This window comes from Lutra lutra, chromosome 7, assembly GCF_902655055.1.
Source record: "Lutra lutra chromosome 7, mLutLut1.2, whole genome shotgun sequence".
In the NCBI taxonomy this organism is placed as follows: domain Eukaryota; kingdom Metazoa; phylum Chordata; class Mammalia; order Carnivora; family Mustelidae; genus Lutra; species Lutra lutra.
In genome coordinates, this window is record NC_062284.1 from 46400615 (window position 1) to 46420573 (window position 19959).

General features: G+C 34.1%; 1 protein-coding gene across 8 annotated transcripts in view; it reads right to left on the reverse strand.

Annotated features, from left to right (window-relative positions):
• The window catches only part of DENND4A (DENN domain containing 4A), a 149164-nt gene that overhangs the window by 64175 nt on the left and 65030 nt on the right, over window positions 1-19959 (reverse strand). For all 8 annotated transcript variants that reach the window (XM_047736990.1, XM_047736989.1, XM_047736996.1 and 5 more), the window contains exons 5-11: window positions 11700-11769; window positions 10976-11145; window positions 9940-10181; window positions 9073-9139; window positions 5935-5993; window positions 3829-3973; window positions 3371-3546 (exon numbers count right to left, since the gene is read on the reverse strand). In XM_047736990.1, the coding sequence (XP_047592946.1) occupies window positions 3371-3546; window positions 3829-3973; window positions 5935-5993; window positions 9073-9139; window positions 9940-10181; window positions 10976-11145; window positions 11700-11769 (929 nt within the window). The remainder of the gene's footprint in view (window positions 1-3370; window positions 3547-3828; window positions 3974-5934; window positions 5994-9072; window positions 9140-9939; window positions 10182-10975; window positions 11146-11699; window positions 11770-19959) is intronic.

Here is a 19959-nt window from a genome sequence, read left to right on the forward strand (position 1 = left end):
TATGCCAATCACTACACACTTAATATGGTGGTCATCACTCAAAACCCCATTTAAGAGACTTTAGATACCTAAATATTGGGAAAATCCTACCAATGAGAGGTTTTTTTCTTATAGACTCTAAGAAAAAGCACTGTGGAAAACTTGAACTCCTACAGAAAAAATGAACTGATGATCCAGAAAGCTTATCAAAATTCTTGAGTATATTTAAATATTGAGTTTCTTAGTTTCCTACAAGTAAATTTGTTTTTGTTTCTTTCAGAAAAGTAATATTTGTTTTTGTTTCTTTCTTTAATCTATAAAATTAAATTATTTGGATAAAGGATAACATTCCAAAATACTTTTATAACTATAAAAGAGGATATCTGCTCAAAAGTGGTACCTTTGTTTCTAGGACAAACTCCTACACTCTCCTTTATGACAATTACTGTAACATGGTTGTTCTTCAAACTATACAAGGGGTAAGAGAAGAAAAGAGACAGTGATAAAACACCATAAAGCTTTTAGACTTAACTATAGCTTTGTTGATTTCATTCTTTATTAAATCTTTTTATACTTTAAAAGCTATGAATACTTTTTATTTTTTAAAGAAAACTTGAAAAATGGAGAGAAAACGAAGAAAAGTAAATCACTCATGTTCTAAAGACAATAATAAAGTCCAGGTGTACAGTGGAAGTTGAATTTTTTTTTATGTTCTCTGTACTTCCCACAGAACAAAAAGGGCAAAATTATCACCTTAGAAACTAAACAAAGAAAAAAGAATGGATGGGAAAGCTTAGGCTGACAAAGAACCACCGTCTTGGATTCTACCCTATCTTTCCACAAATGAGGATAAAAACACAGAGAGGACAGGGTCAACTGCAGATGTCCTACAGTGAAGGTTATATTTCATTTATAATGTGACCAGGGGCATGGAATCCTGCATTACAGTGAGAATACAATGTAGAACACTTTTTACATTATTTTTTCTTGGTAAAACTTTGCAACACAGCACTCCCACTGTACCTTGTTCACTGTGTGAGTGCCTGCTTTATAAACTAGATTATGAGCAACAGGAGAAAGGAGTGTAATTGGTTTGCCTTTTTATTCCCAGTGCCTAGCAAAAAAGGGAATTCAAGATATATCTGCAGTATAAATGAGCAGAATCTTGGTATCTGTGCATTACATCTAATTTCTATAATTTATTCACATAACTTCCTCCTCTTGCCCTTGATGTCGTCACTCTAAAACTTGGCTGGTAGGAGAGTCTTAATTTAGTTCCTGAGTTTGAGTCTATGATAGCCTTCTGCATTTTTGTTCATGGTGACTTCCACTTACAAGATTACATAAATAGCCAATAATTAGTGGCAGAGGTACTGGTTTTGGAGCTGGACAGTGATGGTTTCAAAATCCAGCTGGCAGTAGATATTATCTATGAGCCTTCTGATAAATTACTTAAAAATCTAAGCTTTGGTTTCCTTACCTGTCAGAGGAGTTAATAAAAACTACCTCACAAAATACAAAGAATAAGATGAGATAACATAGGTTATGTATATAGCTTTATGCCTAGTACATATCAGCTATTAATTTCCCTTTCTTCAAAAATTTATTGACATGCATAACATACTCTGTATTCTATGTATCTAAGAGAGGGCAAAAGAAACCAAAATTGCATATTCAGAACCTGTTTTTCTTTCAAATTTCAGATTGAGGTTCCAGAAATTCTGAATGAAGGAAAGTAGAAAGCTGTTAGTTCGCTAGTTTAGTCCTTCTATAGGCGATAATAACAAGAAGGAAGATTGCTGATGAGTGCAAGTGACCCATGTTTTCTTTCATTCTTTAACTCATTAGTGATCAAAACAAAAACATAAAGTTAAAAAAATTCTTTTAACAGACTGGAAAGTATAAAAGAGGGTAAATGTAACTAATTACCATAATAAATACAGTATATACTAATTTACCACCCTTCATTTCAATTTTTAAAAACATTGTGTCATGTAACAACTGGCAAAGAAAAGAGATATTACTTTAATGTTAAAAGAATTAAATATTCCTAGTAATGAATGACATGTTCCTGGTAAAGTATCTTTGATTCTGAAAACCCATATAATAAAATGGCTTTTATGCATAAAGTATATCCCATATTTTCTTGGTTAAGCGTTGTCTGAAAAAAAGTTTTTGACAGTGTATATGCTTTATAACAGAAAAGTATTCTCTTGCTATATTATTTATCATTTTACATATTTTTTATATTGTATATTATTTTTCCTGTAATAAAAAGCCATTTTTTTCTAGTGGTTTAGGCACTTGAGGTTTCAACATACGACAAGATTAGAATTAACATATGATTATAGAATTAAATCAAAAGGCTTTAATATGAAATATGCTTGCTTATTAAAAATGGAGTAAAACCTATTGCACATACACATATTTAAGTTGTAAAAGGTGCACCAGCTTTTGGGCTTTACTGATAGACTAACTCATAGTTATTTTAAGTATGTCCTGTGAATGCTATGTGGTCATTGCATCAATTTCCTCTTCCCTGAATAGCTTAAGTATGATTAAATTGAAAATAAAGGGTACAAGAGAACTGAATTATTAAAAAAAACTATAAAAATAGAGCTCCAGCAGTTACAACTTAAATATTATTCCAATTAAAAAAGGAAACTTAAAAAGTCCTAATATTCCTAAAGTATAAAGGTGATAAAATCTTGTATAATTTAAAAGTTATTTTAAAAATTTAAAGCAGTATATAAATTTTTCTTGAAGTGTTAGCATTCTAATAGTATTAAACAAGACTTAGAATTGAAATATCAAGGTATAGTACTCCAATTCAATATTTCACCCATACTTATCTGGAAAATGGAAAATAAATTCTTCTGTTTTTAAGCTCAATTTCACTTCTGCTAAATTTCTAAGTATAAGATTATAATAATGTTTCTTAAATATTTAAAGATCTGAGGATTAAATATATATTTTCTTCACAGTAAAACCTAATACCCTAATCTATCCCACTGAACAGTACAAGTTGGGGGAGTCTGGGTGGTTCAGTTGGTTAAGTATCTGACTCTTGATTTTGGTTCAGGTCATGATGGCAGGGTGGTAAGATCCAGCTCCATGCTGGGCTCTGGGTTCAGCATCGAGTCTGCTTGAGATTCTCTCCCTCTACTCCTGTCCTTTCCCCAGTCCTCACACTCTCATTCTCTCTCTCTAAAATAAATAAAATCTGGGAAAAAAAAGAATAGTACGAGTTGATTCAAAGATGGTAATAACCCCAAATACAAAAACAATATAGCTCAAAAGAATTCTAATTAGTATTCAAAAAATATACAATTACATATGTACACTATGAAGTTGTAATTTATTGGGTATAGAATCACTATAATGTACTTACTGAGAAATGGTGTTGGTATCTAGGTCAACACAACTAACATCTGGTGGAGGATCATAGAGATCAAAATATCTTGAATCAATTCCTACTATGAATGGACATGGTGCACTCAAGACATCTGCTAAAGCCAATGGGCAGAGAGGAACATATGGGCATGGCCAGTGGAAAGGGAAAATCATCTTGGATAAACAAAAGACAGGAGAATATTCAGCTGTTTGACAATGAAGCATAATTTATCAGCATACACAAAAAACTGTCTTTTAAATATTCATATCTAAAGTCTAGCACTTGATAACAAATTAAATAATTATAATATTAATGGTAAGAAAATTAACATTTTTTTCACAACATAAAAATTCATTATTCCTTGAATTTTAGCTAAGTCTTAAAGTAGCTTTAAATTAAATGAATAAATTAGGTTTAGAATGAAATTGATTGCCAATAAGAACTCGGATACTCACAGACACTAATGCTTCTGTCACACTAGTAAGCACGGAAGGCCTTAAGGAATGGATGAGAATCTTATGTTCTGTTACTGCAAACACCAGTAGTGTCACAGCATTTTCAGGACCTAAATTTTGAAGTAGTGTTGAAAACTTGCCACCACTGTCAATCCAAACAAAAATACACAATTAAAAAAAAATTCAAATACCTCATTATTCAAAATAGTGAAAAAAGGTCATGATTAGTGTAGGATTATATTATTTATTCAACTTTAAATGTGACTGCTGCCCTTATGTGTGGAAAAATGTCACCAGAAACATATTATGAAAACAATGAAGTTTTCTGAGGTTTCAGAATTATTCAATTTTTCTGCATTGTATTCAATATAGAAAATGAAAAGTCATTTTTTTCTTTTCAGAAAAAGATCTGTGATGCAGATAATGTCCAAGTAAAGAACTCAATCTATAAGAGGGATATTTTGGTTGAAAGCATATTTGTTTAATGGAAGTTTGTTTTTTAGTGGCTCATCTTTCATGGAAATTATCAGAAAAAATACATGACTTATAAGTCTACTTCCCTTAAGGTAAATATGCCTATTAAAATTTGGATTTACAAATAGACTATCTTTGGTGATATAATGGTAAGAGTAATGTGAAATCGACAGCTACCAAGTCGAGCGATGGTATACACATAAAAAGCAAATTAATAACCTAAACTGAGACATTCTGTGTGATAATAAATACTGAACTGACAAAGTAAGTAATTCAGTAAGCCAATCAGTATGTTGCCCTTATAATGCTAAATAACTGGCTCACCGAATTAACTTTTTTAAAATAAAGCAGAACTAATAACAAGTCTCTTGGAGAAATGAAAACATGTCCACTAAAACTCTGTGCATGTTCAGAGCAGCATTATTTATTATAGCCAAAAAGCAGAAACAAGCCAAATGTCCATCAATTGATAAATGAATAACTAGAATGTGGTCTATCTATATAATGGTATATTTGTTGGAAACAGAAAGGAATAAAGTAATGATGATACAACATGGATGAATTTTGGATAATTTATTATACGTGAAAGAAGCCAAGACCAAAAGGTCACATATTATATAATTCCATTTATATGAAATATCTGGAATAGGCAAATCTGGTTGAATCTGTAGAGACAGAAAGATTCATGGTTGCCCAGGGCTGGGGAGTGTGTATGCGTATGTGTGTGTGTTTGTGTGTGTAGAAATGGGAGAAATGGGAGGGAAGGTAACTGACAAAGGGCACAGGGGTTCTCCTTTAGAGTGACGCAAATGGTCTAAAATTGATCATAATGACCTCTCTAAATCTCTATACTCACATGAATGAATATAACCACTGAATTGTACAATTTAACTGGGTGAATTGTATGGCATGTGAATCATATTGATAGAGCTGTTCTAAAAAAAAAAAATCCTCTTGGGTAATTTAGGATCATTTTATATATAGTCTCAGTCAGTATTTTAGTTTATTTCAGCTCAAACAAAGGTTAAGAAAACACTGGTCACTCTGGACCAAGACCTAGTAATGAAATAATCTGCAATTCTTACAAAATTAATGTCAAAGATGGCAGCTGGTCTCCCTTAGGTACGTGCTACAAAATAACTTGGTTATATTGTAACTATTTCTCTGCTAGAAAATTACATAGCTAATTACATTTCAGGAAGTGATACTTTAGAAAATATATTTCATAATTTCTCTTAACTTCTGAGTGACGAAATACCTTGTTTTATCCCATGGTTAGTGTTTAGGAGTATCTTTTTATTTGTGGATTAAATTTAAAATTAATTGCATTTGAATGCTCCTCAGAAGGTATTTAAAGCTAAAAATAACTGTTTTCATACTCAAATTCTATACACATATATACCTATTTATATAACAGTAAGTACTTGATAAATAATGGATACACAAAATACCAAACTATTATAAAGGTTTTTCTTTTTCCTTTAAGTAAAAGGAATTTAGGTAAGAAACAGTTAAATGAGAAGTATTTCTATCAGTATCTGAAATTTTACCTAGGAAAAAGAAGATATTTGAATGTCACTTTAGCTCACACTAGATTTAAAGAAACATAAGTAGAAATGAGGTTTTACTTGCCTTAGTGGAAGAGGTGAAGAAACAGGTTGACTGAGAATCAGATTATCATGTGGTGATAACTAGAAGAAAATTTACAATAAGGTGTTTGAAATACAAAGATGAGCTTTAAAACACTACTTTCTGGTAAAAAAAAAAAAAAAAAGTAGGCTAATGATGATGTCCATGAAGTTTCAATATATACATTAACCAGTATATGAACTGTTTATGTCACTTATTAAGATCCTGAAAAGCATTTCCTAACCACTGACCTCTTCTAACTACTAACTTTTCCTATTCTGAATTCTCTTTTCCCCTAATGCAACTTTAATAAAATTTTATTGAAAGATGAAATTATTCATTTATACCACAAAATCAGGGTTAGCAACCCTATGGCCTCCAGGGCAAATCCACAGGCCACCTGTTTTTGTTTTTGGTTTTTTTTTGGCCACCTGTTTTTTTTTGTTTTTTTTTTTTTTTCCAGCATAACAGTATTCATTAATTTTTGCACCACACCCAGTGCTCCATGCAATCTGTGCCCTCCACAATACCCACCACCTGGTGCCCCCAACCTCCCACCCCCCACCCCTTCAAAATTCCCAGATCGTTTTTCAGAGTCCATAGTCTCTCATGGTTCACCTCCCCTTCCAATTTCCCTCAACTCCCCTCTCCTCTCCATCTCCCCTTGTCCTCCATGCTATTTGTTATGCTCCACAAATAAGTGAAACCATATGATAATTGACTCTCTCTGCTTGACTTATTTCACTCAACATAATCTCTTCCAGTCCCGTCCATGTTGCTACAAAACTTGGGTATTCATCCTTTCTTTCTTTTTTTTTAAATGGAGGCTCTCACTGCTAGGATAAATGAGGCAGAAGAAAGAATTAGCGATATAGAAGACCAAATGACAGAGAATAAAGAAGCTGAGCAAAAGAGGGACAAACAGCTACTGGACCACGAGGGGAGAATTCGAGAGATAAGTGACACCATAAGACGAAACAACATTAGAATAATTGGGATTCCAGAAGAAGAGGAAACAGAGAGGGGAGCAGAAGGTATGTTGGAGAGAATTATTGGAGAGAATTTCCCCAATATGGCAAAGGGAACAAGCATCAAAATCCAGGAGGTTCAGAGAACCCCCCTCAAAATCAATAAGAATAGGTCCACACCCCGTCACCTAATAGTAAAATTGACAAGTCTTAGTGACAAAGAAAAGATTCTGAAAGCAGCCCGGGAAAAGAAGTCTGTAACGTACGATGGTAAAAATATTAGATTGGCAGCAGACTTATCTACAGAGACCTGGCAGGCCAGAAAGAGCTGGCATGATATATTCAGAGTACTAAATGAGAAAAACATGCAGCCAAGAATACTATATCCAGCTAGGCTATCATTGAAAATAGAAGGAGAGATTAAAAGCTTCCAGGACAAACAAAAACTGAAAGAATTTGCAAATACCAAACCAGCTCTACAGGAAATATTGAAAGGGGTCCTCTAAGCAAAGAGAGACCCTAAAAGTAGGAGATCAGAAAGGAACAGAGACAATATACAATAACAGTCACCTTACAGGCAATACAATGGCACTAAATTCATATCTCTCAATACTTACCCTGAATGTTAATGGGCTAAATGCCCCAATCAAAAGACACAGGGTATCAGAATGGATAAAAAAACAAAAACCATCTATATGTTGCCTACAAGAAACTCATCTTAAACCCGAAGACACCTCCAGGTTTAAAGTGAGGGGGTGGAAAAGAATTTACCATGCTAATGGACATCAGAAGAAAGCAGGAGTGGCAATCCTTATATCAGATCAATTAGATTTTAAGCCAAAGACTATAATAAGAGATGAGGAAGGACACTATATCATACTCAAAGGAACTGTCCAACAAGAAGATCTGGCCACCTGTTTTTACAAATAAAGTTTTATTAGAAAAGTGCTCATTTGTTTAGGTATGATCTATAGCTGTTTTTACACAGTAGGAGCTGAGTAGTTTTGACAAAGATAGCATGGCCTATAAAGACTAAAATATTTACTGTTTGGTCCTCAACAGAAAAAAAATTGCCACCTTCTGTCATAAAACAAATCTTTTATTTGTATTCAAATTGTGTGTGTGTGTATACACACACACACACACACACATATATTCTGGCACTAAATACCAAGAAGACATGTGGATATACAGACTGATTATAAAAATGATATTTTTTCTAGACATTTTATCTGTATCAATAGTACAATTGTTTTATCTACATTTTTAAATTTATGCATATTTAGGCATATTTCCACAAATCTCTAAATACCTATTTGCCAAATACTTGTAATTTTGAATGATACACCACTCCCATTAAGGGCTGTGATAAATACAGTAAGGCACATATAGTGATAACACATAATGATATTTTCTTTATAGAAATTGCTTTGTAAATGGTGATTAAATAAGCAGACATCTTACAGATCAAGAGCACAAACAAAAAAGAAATGTAAACAAAAGAGAAAAGATACAGTCAATTGGGACAAGCTATAGGGAAAATAATTTGTTCATTTTGAACTTTCCCATCACAAAGCTATGAACCTTCCTTCCTGAATTATATATAGAAAACACACAACTTTTCCTTATATCTATTCTAATATATTTAACTTCGGGAATAAATGCCAAAGGCACAAAATTTCAAATACTTAGAACAAATTTAGGGGAAAGAAATCCCTTTTTGTATGTTCAAAATGTCTACTGCCAACTGCTTTAACTCTTCAACCTTTTACCTCAGGGGAAACATTCGATGTCTGCCTGGGAGGCAGTTAATAAAACACTAAGGGCCCAAACTCCAACATGAACTACTATCTGATTCTTTAGATCATATTTGTTCTTTTCCTCCATTTATAATTGTTATTCTTTTTTTTTTTTTTTAAGATTTTATTTGACAGAAAGAGGGATCACAAGTAGGCAGAGAAGCAGGCAGAGAGAGAGGGGGGAGCAGGCTTTCCGCTGAGCAGAGAGCCGGACGTGGGGCTCGATCCCAGGACCCTGGGATCATGACCCGAGCCGAAGGCAGAGGCTTTAACCCACTGAGCCACCCAGGCGCCCCTATAATTGTTATTCTTACGGTACATTTTGACAGAGCCAGTAATGATTTAATAGGGCACTTAAATCAAGAAAATCTTACCTGGACTAAAATCCGTGGTCTCTGAGGAGATGGAAAAGGAACTTTGTGCATAAAATGAGAAATATGCCTTAAAAACAAACAGACAAGAACCCAATTGATTCCAAAGTGAATACCATATACTATAAAGGTCAACATGTCACCACAAGTCCGAGTTGAGTCAAATGCTCTGTGTACTTAAAATTTCGAAATTCCTTGCTTAAGAATACAAGAGTTTAAGTAACAGATGGTATAAAATAAACAATAATCAAATAGACAATGAAGATATTTAGATCTCACTTGCAACAAATTTTACTGCATAAAACATTATTCAATAGAATAAAGAATGTGTTTATCTAATTTTCCTTTAAATTCATGATATCTAAAGATAGTAGGGAATATTTTTAAAAGTTCATAATAAACCCAAATTATTTGAAAAATAAGAATTACAAAACTAATAAAAAATCCTAAGATCCTAATTAAAAAATGCCAATTAGGTTCTCCAAACTTCACAAGAGCATCAAAAATGAAACATTCATTTCATTTTGTTAAGAGATAAAATCATTTAAAATAACATGATGTGGGACACTGGCTGGCTCAGTCAGAAGAGCACTCAACCCCGAATCTCGGGGTCAGGAGTTTGAGCCCCATGTTGGGTGCAGAGATCACTAAATATATAAGTAAACTTTAAAACAAAATGAAAATAAAGTACCGTGACTGTAAAAGTATAATAGAGAAATACTACCTGATTGAAATAACCAAACTTTTTTTCCAAATAACTCTTGAAAAACCTAGTTTCCACATAAAATTTACTGAATTACCATTACAAACATACCACACATAATGGAAAGATCTACCAAGTTTTGACTGAAGAATACTTCTCTAACTTACTTCTCAATTGGAAGGACGTGAGGTCCAGAGATAGAATAACGATACAGAAAAGTCAAAAACTTCCTGAATGCATCAAAAAAAGGCCAGTGAGAAAGAAGACAGATGCATTTATTAGTGTGAATTGTTTTGGAACTATCAGATTTCCCATCTGCTGATGATGCTAATCCCAAAAGAAGTCTCTGTTTTTCTGTAAGATTCTCCTCAGAGTATGGTTCATAAAACTGAATAGCAGCACCATAGACCTGGAAAACAAGTAATATATTTAATAAATACTCCTTATATCATTTATTCAAATCACATCATTAAATATTTAATGCATGAGCCATTATAAGCTAGACCATTATGAGCCATTTATATGCCCAAGAGCCAGGCAAGGTGCCAGGTACCAGGAACACAGCAGTGAGCAAACATCACTGTTGCTTTCTTGAAGTACATTAACACACACACACACACAACTTCACAGTGCTACTCTCACATCTCATTATTGAAAAAAAGTGTTTTAATTAAATTGAGTTTGTTTTCTGAAGAGTGAAAGCAACTTATCAATATTCTCTATAAGAAAGTAACTGAAAATAATTATTTAGTAGACAGTGTGACAGAATGTCAGATAAGGGAATATATATTCCAGCTTCAGGCAATTCATTAAACTTCTCTGGACCTCAATTTCCCAATCTATAAAATAAGGATGTTAGACTAGATGATTTCCAAGGTCCTTTCCAACTGTAATAGTCTATAATTCCAAATAGCTTTGCATATTTAATAATGTCTTTTGTATTACTCTCAAAACTTTATCACAGAAAGTGAAGCAGTAAAGGACCATCATCTGATGATGAAAAAATCTTTCACCATATTCACAAAAAAGCATTGGGGTGTATGGGACAGAATGAAAATTCTCTTTTCCTTTACCTCTGTATATAGTTATTTTAATCAAGTGGAAGAAGTATGTACAATAGATTCAATTTAACCAATTATTGCTACTGTTGCCTACATTATATAGAACTTAAGACTTGATAATACTAGTTAAAACACATAGTACCTTTTCAGCTGAGGCTCCAGTTAACACAAATGTAGAAAACACAGGGAGAGGGTATTTGCTATTGGGTGGCCAACATTCAATAGTTGCACCCATTGGTAAACAAAATAAGGGAACAGATTCTGGGAGTGAGAAAGATTCATAATCTTCTTGAGGATATCTACAAATTAGACCTATAAAAACAATAATAAATATTAAGTCATCAGCTCTTGAATTCATTAATATGAATGATGCTAAAATGCTTTATTATTTAACATATTTAGTAACATTACATTACATATATGCTCATCAAATAACTGAATGCTTCAGTAGGATACATCTAAATTTTAATCCTCAAACACTGTAAATATTCATAATAACTAATTAATATTTATCATGCTTCATCCACGAAGTCTAAGTAAGACAAACAAGAAAAGATTATTCTGAAGCAACATACACAAATACGGACACAATCCTAAAACTTCAGTTTGTGGTCACACTACCTTGAAGCATATGCATATACTAGTTTTTTGGAATATTTAGCATGGTTACCCCAGCTCCTTTAAAATGAGTCTTCCATTAAGTATTCAATAAATGTAAAGATAAGATAAAACAGGAGAAAAAAAAAAAGACATGGGTTGTGGTCCCAGTCCTGACACTAGCACATCATAAGATAGGATTTTTTTTTTCCTTAAAGTTTACTGGCCTCATAATATATGTTAAGTATTCCATGAAAAATTATACTTACCAGCTTTGTAGGATATAGTGTTAGTCTTTGCCACTGATTTTTTATAACATAAGTACACTGCAGATCCCCACTGAATTAAAAAAAAAAAGGAAATATTTAATTTTAAAAGGTAGTAACTTAATAAAATGAAATCTCTTTGATATCTCCAGTATACATTATCTAAAATGTAGTAGGTTTTCTGTAAGCTAATTCTAGTTGGTTGTTTTGCCAGCATTTTATTGCAGTTTTTGCCCACTTTTCTCTCAGAGGTGATATTTAATGTTGCTTTGCCCTTGTAATAGCGATAACATGACCCTTTAAAATAACTAAGCCATAACAATTTAGATTTTATTCTAACTCCAAACTTTGGGCAGAAATAATCAAGAAATATCTACTCATGGGTATAACTGCCTCTTTCCAATATTGCGAGATCTTTCTGCACCTCTTTATACCAAAATTGAAGAGTTGTAGTTTGCTATATCCATTTCCTGTTTCCCATTTTCTCCTGAATCAATTCCCAATCAAGTTTTAATCACACCATTCCTTAAAAGAACACTTTGACAATTTTAATGACGCTAAGTCTAACAGTTGTTTCCTAGTCCATATCTCATTTAACCTCAGCAGATACGGACACTACTAATGACTCCCTGAAACATGTTCTCGCCTTTTGAGGCATCACATTCTGCGGGCACCTCCCCACCAAAATCTCTGGCCACTCCTCAGTCTCCTTCTTTCTCTTTTCCTGATCATTGAATGTGATCTCTCCTTTTCTTTCTGTAAATGATCTCATACATTCAGTCCCATTGTTTTCTGTAACAGCTTCTTCCAAAGGAGTCTCAAATTTCTAGTCCCAGTGCAGCTGAGATGGGGAAGACATGAGGAAAGGAAACTGGGGGGTGAAGAAAAGGCATTCACTTTTAGACATGATAGGTTTGAAATATTTATTAGACAACCAAAGTGAAGAATCAAATGCAGATAAGGCAAGAGGTCTGAAATGGAGATGTAACTTGGGAGATTCACTACTTGACATCAGATGGTGATAGATACATGCACACAGCATACTCCTCACCTCCCTCAGGTCTCAACTCAAAGGTCACTTCATTAGAGAGCCCTTTCTTCATCATCTTATGCAATAGCAGTCATCCCTCTACCCTACCCAGTTCCACTGATCATCCCGTCTTGCTTTTTTTCCCTCCATAGCACTTACTACCATGTGGCATATTGTATATTTTCTTATTATCTGCTTCCCACCACTAGAATATAGGTTCCATGATGGTAAGAGCTTTATTTTGTTCATTGCTCTATCTGTAGCACTGAAAACAGTGCCTATTACATATAAATGTTTAAAAAATATTTGTTGAATGAAAGTGAAAGGATGTGTTTGTGCACACATGATGGCGTGCCCCTAAAAGCCAATGTGTGGGGACAGATTCACAGCACCGAAGACAAAATATAGAGGAAAATAACTTACTTTAAGAAATCTTATTAAAAAGATTTTAGAGAGAGAGACAGAGCGAGCAAATGTGCATGGGGAGGGGCAGAGGGAGAAGAGAGAGGAAATCTGAAGCTACGTGCAGAGCCAGATACAGGCTTGACCTACAACCCTAAGATCACAACCTGAGCAGAAATCAAGAGTTGGATGCTTAATTGCCTGAGCCACCCAGGCGCCCCAAGAAATATTTTTAATTACTAAGCGACTGTTATAACAAACAACTATATAATCATTCCCTAGATTAAACAAAATATGTTAATAATTTAATATATTTGCCTCAAATGTTTTAATTCATAAAGAAACAAAAAAAATTATAGGTTTAGCTAAAGCCTCATCTTCCATCCCTTTCTGTCTTCCAGAGTTAACTACTAGCTTGAGGTTAGTGCATTTCATTCATATGCATTCAAAAACTTTCTACCACACATCTGTAAATATATATATTATTCTTTGTGTACTTTATAATCTAACATAAATGGTGAGATGCTGAATATATGCTTTTAGAGCTTGCTTTTTTTTTAAACTCTTTAGTATGTTTTTAATAATTAGTAAAGTTGATAGAGATCTAATTTCTTCATCTGAACTGCTGGGTATTATTTCATTAATAAATAAACCATCACAGTCATTCCTATACTGACAGACACTTGGATTATTTCCTTTTGGGGAGGAGGGGTTATTATAAACAACAATGCAGTATGTTGACTCCTCATCTAAAAATTTTTCTTGTTAAACATTTTTCATGGGTCTCCAGCAAACTAGTATGTTAAATTATGCTTAGGACATTAAATTATGCTCATTGCTATGTTAGCATTTTGTTTTTATAAATGTTTTAATACTTTTGCATCAAAGAATGGATGTATAGGGGCACCTGGGTGGCTTAGCCAGTTGAGGGATTGACTCTTGTTTTTTGCTCAAGTCATGCTCTCAGGGTCATGGAATCGAGCCCCATGTCAGGCTCCACATTCAGCACAGAGTTTGCATGAGATTCTCTCTCCCTCTCTCTTCGCCCCTCCCCCTGCTTGCACACACACTCTCTCAAATAAATAAATCTTAAAAAAAAAAAGAATGGATGTATATAGAAGTCAAGTGGATATTATGAATGTAGGTAAACTAGACTTACAGTTTCTGAGGTGTGTACAAACATATAAATAAAAGACCTTCTACTGATAGGTCCCAACTCCAGTTCTCAATAGCCAATTTGTAAAGATAACAAAAAACCCTCAATGATAACCTTTGTGATGATAAGAAGGTAACTACATGACCATTTGGATATGGTAGAAACCAAGAGGAACATTCTAAAATTAAAAACAGGGACTTAAAGATGACAGTAAAAGATATGGAGTTCCAAAGGAAAAGAACCATACTAAGAGGGTTTTCTGAAGTTTTTTTGCATACACGGTTCAGTGAAAAAGAAAGTAGGAGGAATCACTGTTCTAGAAATGTTTAACTTCTAAATAAATGACCCATATTGTGGTTTACATGACAAAAACATTGTTTCAGATACCTTTTTTTGTGAGGGAGGGAATTAGGAACATGATTTACTTAGTTAATAACTCTACTCTTTTTTTAAAAAAGATTTTATTTATTTACTTGTCAGGTAGAGAGAGAGTGAGAGCGCAAACACAAGCAGGGGAAGCAGCCAACAGAGGAGAAGCAGGGTTCCTAGTGAGCAAGGAGCCCGATGGGGGACTCAATCCCAGGACCCTGGGATCATGACCTGAGCTGAAGGTAGACACTTACTCGACTAAGACACCCAGGCATCCCTATAATTCTACTTTTTAAAATACAGACATTCATAAAAGGTTGTAAAACAAGAACCATTTGGATAGAGTATAAAAAAATACTCTCAGTGAGTCAAAAATGGAGTAGATGGTCCCAAATTTGCCAAAAATTAGCTGTGTGAATCAAAGCACCCTGACTAGCATTTTTGAAACACCTGAGTACTTTTAAGTTCTCTTTTGGCTCTAAAATATACTTCTACTCTAAATCATTCAAAGTTCAAGTCATTTAAGGCTTACAGTCCAAAGTTTAAAAACTAATAATTCTTGAAAACTCTTTCTATAAGCTTAATGGGAGGGTGGGGGAGATTCTTTTTGAGGCCAAAGCTGTAAGACTGATACACAAATCATGCAGGAATTTGAGGAAAGTTTCAACATACATCTCATGTCCATTAGATTGATTTTTCTTTGTTTCCCTGGTTTAGAAACCTAGTAGATGACTTTCACTCAAGCTACCAATCTTCAAAAACAAGAGCCAGCTACATAACTATTGCTGGGTATTATCAACACATCAATAATTTAAACCCAACCATTTCCTGATTCTTTATATATACATTAGATATGAACATAAGTTTCCTATATTGCATGCCTATTTTAAATTTTCTGAAAGAGTAAGAAGTCATTATGCATCTGCTCCAAAGAACAAAATTTGCTTTTATTACCTTATAGTTGATGGAAACAAAGATTGTTAATAGTTATAAACCACAACCCATCGCTTAAAAAAGACATTTATTGCTAAGAGCAGGCACATTTCCCTATTTTCAGGACTGACACTAGATTAAGAATAAGAAAAAAAATTATAAGAGGATTTTATTCCTGTAATATTTCTTGAAAAATTTAGGAAGAGCTTAAACACTGGGCAAAAATAAAATTAAAAAATAACAACAACAAAACTCTTCCCTGCTGAATGTCAATTATATTTCAATACAACTGAAAAAAAGAAAAGTTTTTCCTCAGACATTAAATACACATAATAGGGACTTGTTGAAGCAGAGTTAACCAAATGTATAACTACCATTTATATAGCACTTACTGTGCACCAGACGCTACCCTAAATTGTTACACATAGTCTGGAGTTCAAATCCAATAGTTTAGATGGAGACTATTTCTGTTCACATGATGTGAACTTTTTTCTTCTTTTAGGAGAGAATAAATGGTCTCTGACAATACTGGGACCAATGTTTCAGGATAAGGAAAAACAGAAACTCCTATCTCTGGTTTCAGTTTCAATGCAGTAACTCTACCTTGAACACCTTGCTTAACTAATAAAACCTGGAAATGGTTCTGATGACACTGTCAATTTACTTTGAATCAAAAACGGACACATTCACAAAATAAATGGAAAATTCACCAATGGGGAAATGGGAAGTACCTGTGAGCCTGCACAATATTGCTAAAATACCAAATCAAATCTAAAATGATATTAAGATGGACATCACATCATGGAAGTTCAAAAGCCCTTCTTGCCATCACTCTTAGTAACACATAAGGCCTGTAAAACTCTTGTTTGCTACTATGATCTTTTTTCTCTAGCATACTTTCTCCAACTCTCACCTGTCATCACCAAGCCAAAATAAGATGGAAGGATGGCATGAAAGGATGGGGCATTTTATATGTGAATGGCCATTGACAAAAAAATGGTCACCCAGGACCAAAAAAAAATAATTGGACCAGTTTGTGTTTATAGCATACTCATTTTGCAAGATTGTATCATTACATTTAAATGAAGAAAAAATGCTTAGGTCTATTTAAAAAACACAAGGAAATAAAATTTTATTACTCCAAAAAAAAAAAAAAAAAAAAGGTCACCCAATTAGGAGTCACATTGCTGCAGATAATTTGTTTAGGATACAAGTTAGATACTGTCAAATATCCATTTTTTGAATTACCTATTTAAAGATTTTATTTAGGACTTTATTATTTGACAGACAAAAAGAAAGACAGTGAGACAGAGAGCTCAAGTGGGGTGAGGAGCAGAGAGAGAAGCAGACTCCCCGCTGAGCAGGGAGTCCCATGCAGGACTTGATCCTGGGACTCTAGGATCATGACCTGTGCAGAAGGCAGACACTTAACCAGCTGAGCCACTCAGGCACCCCTCTATTTAAAGATTTTACATATATACTGCTGCTACGTAAATTTGCAGATTTTTCTTAAAGAAAATCTGGAATTGGAAGATGTTTACAGATAACATGATAACACACATATAGTACTTTTGTATATGTACTGGGACACAGTTCTAAATTCATGTAATCATCACAATACCTTATGAGTTAGATGCTATTAACCTCATTTTACAATTGTGAAATTGATGCATAGAGAGACTAAGTTACTTGCCCAAGGTCACAGAGCCAGTAAATGTCAGAATTAGGATGCATATTCAAACACTCTGGCTCCAGAGTCTGTACTCTGAACCACTTGGCCATACTGACCTTAACCACTAAAACACAAATCTACTTTACTATCCTACTGAGGGAGTTCCAAACATTTTTCAGGGTTACAAAATCTGCACTGTATCCAGCCACATGTCAATACATTTCAGTTCTTCCTCTTCTAGCTTTATCTAAACCTTCGGTATTTCTAATGCTGCCCGTTTAAAAGAAGAGAAAATAAATAATAATTTAAAAAATCTGCTTCCCATAAAACTTCATAAATGAGATATGTATAAATCTTTTAAATCTTAGCAAAGTATTCATTTACATGGTTATAACAGGACATATTTGCTCTGGGATCATTAAGAAATAAAGTTTGATGTAGCATTCAATGATTCATTAGTTGTGTATAACACCCAGTGCTTATGCTGGCTCACTGAACATAATAAATAAATAAATAAATAAATAAATAAATAAATAAATAAATAAATAAATAAATAAATAAATAAATAAATAAATAAATGGATAAATGGATAAATAAATAAAAATTAAGTTTGAAAATTTGTGGTTAAAAATCCAACTGTTGACAGTTATTTTTCAAAAAACCCAAACTTTTATATTTTGTTAGTAGGATATAAATTGGTTTAACCTTTTTTTTTCCTCCCCTCAAAGATTTCATTTGTTTATTGGAGAGAGAGAGAGGGAGCACATGGGGTGGGGGTGAGGGGGTTGTCAGAAGGAGAGAGACAAGCACACTCCCCACTGAATAGGGAGCTCGATGATGCAGGACTCAATCCCAGGATCCCAGGATCATGATTTGTGCTGAAGGCAGATGCTTAACTGACTGAACCACACAGGCACCCTGGGAAAGGGTATTCTTAACGAAAGTACAAAGTACCACAGGCCTTTCAGAGCAGTGTGTCAAAAATTTCCAGAATGTGCAGCATACCCTGGGACCCATCAATTCCACTTATAATTATTTATTCTTCCAAAGACACTTCAATAAATATACAAAGAAAAAGGCACAGATCAAAGTAGCATAATTATTAGTAATGGGAAAAACTGGAAATAATTTGTAATCATCATTCCTCACTTTTATATTCTGGAATATTATACAATTGTTACAAGATTTAGAGTTATTATCAAGTGATGAAGGCAGATAGTGGAAAAAAGTTTACATCAGAATATATAAAAATTTCCAGTTTTTGAAAAATAAAGGATAAATTTATTCACATTTTATATATGTCCACACATATGCACACAAAAAGGTCTGAAAGGACATAGGACAAATTGTAATTTATAATCCTGGAAAGGGATTACAAAAGATATAAGTAAGAACAAGTAATAAGAACAAGAACTTCCACTTCAAAGATCTACAATTTGCTTCTCCTCTCAATCTGGGGGTGGGTAGGGGGCACAAAATTCTTTTTCTTTAAAATTTAAAATAGCAAAATGGGACCAAGACAATTACATACTATACATAGCCTTAAGGCTACTGAAAGGACTTTGGCTTTTACTAAGAGTGAGATGGGAAGCCATTAAAGGTTGTAAGCCCAGGAGTGATATGGTCTTATTTATGTTTTAAAAGGATCGCTCTTGCTGCTTCAAGAATAGGTTGTAGGAAGCAGAATGGAAGCCTTGATCAGTTAGACTAGGGATCTGGCAAACTATGGCCTGCATCTGACCCAAGGCCTGCTTTGTACACTGAGCTAAGACTGTTTTTATATTTTTATTTTTAATTTTTTTTTAAATTTTTTAAGATTTTATTTATTTATTTGACAGACAAAGATCACAAGTAGACAAGAGAGGCAGGCAGAGAGAAGTGGGAGTGGGGGGAAGCAGGCTCCGCGCTGAGCAGAGAGCCCGATGCAGGGTTCGATCCCAGGACCCTGAGATCACGACCCGAGCCGAAGGCAGAGGCTTTAATCCACCGAGCCACCCAGGCGCCCCTATTTTTAATTAAAAAAAAAAAAAAGATTTTATTTATTTGACAGAGAGAGAGAGATCACAAGCAGGCAGAGAGGTAGGCAGAGAGAAAGGGGGAGGCAGACTCCCGGCTGAGCAAAGAGCCTGATGTGGGGCTTGATCCCAGGACCTTGAGACCATGACCTGAGCCGAAGGCAGAGGCTTAACCCACTGAGCCACCCAGGTTTTTACATTTTTAAAGGATTGTTTTTTAAAAAAAAAAGAGAGAGAAAGAGAATGTGACTGAGACTATATATGACCTGCAAAACTTATTAATTAGCCCTTTATATGAAAATTTGCCTGTTTCCTAAATTAGAAAACTATAGCAACAGTCCTGTTAAAAGAGCATTATGGCTTGGACCAGCACTGCAGCAATGGAGAGGGTGAGTGGTAGTCAGGTTTAAGATATATTTTGAGATTAGAGTCAACAGAATTCACAGAAGAAGTGAATGAAAAGTAGAAGAGAAAGGTTACGGATTACTGCAAGGTTTTTAGTCTGAGCAACTAGAAGAGTGGAACTTCCATTTACTAGATGAGGAGGACCACAGGCTAAACATGCTGGAATGGGCACACAAAGAGTTGAGTTTTAGACATGTTAAATTTGCGATGATTTATTCTATAAGATATTCAAGGAGAGATGAATTACAGAGGTCCAAGCTAGACACATAAATTTAGAAGCC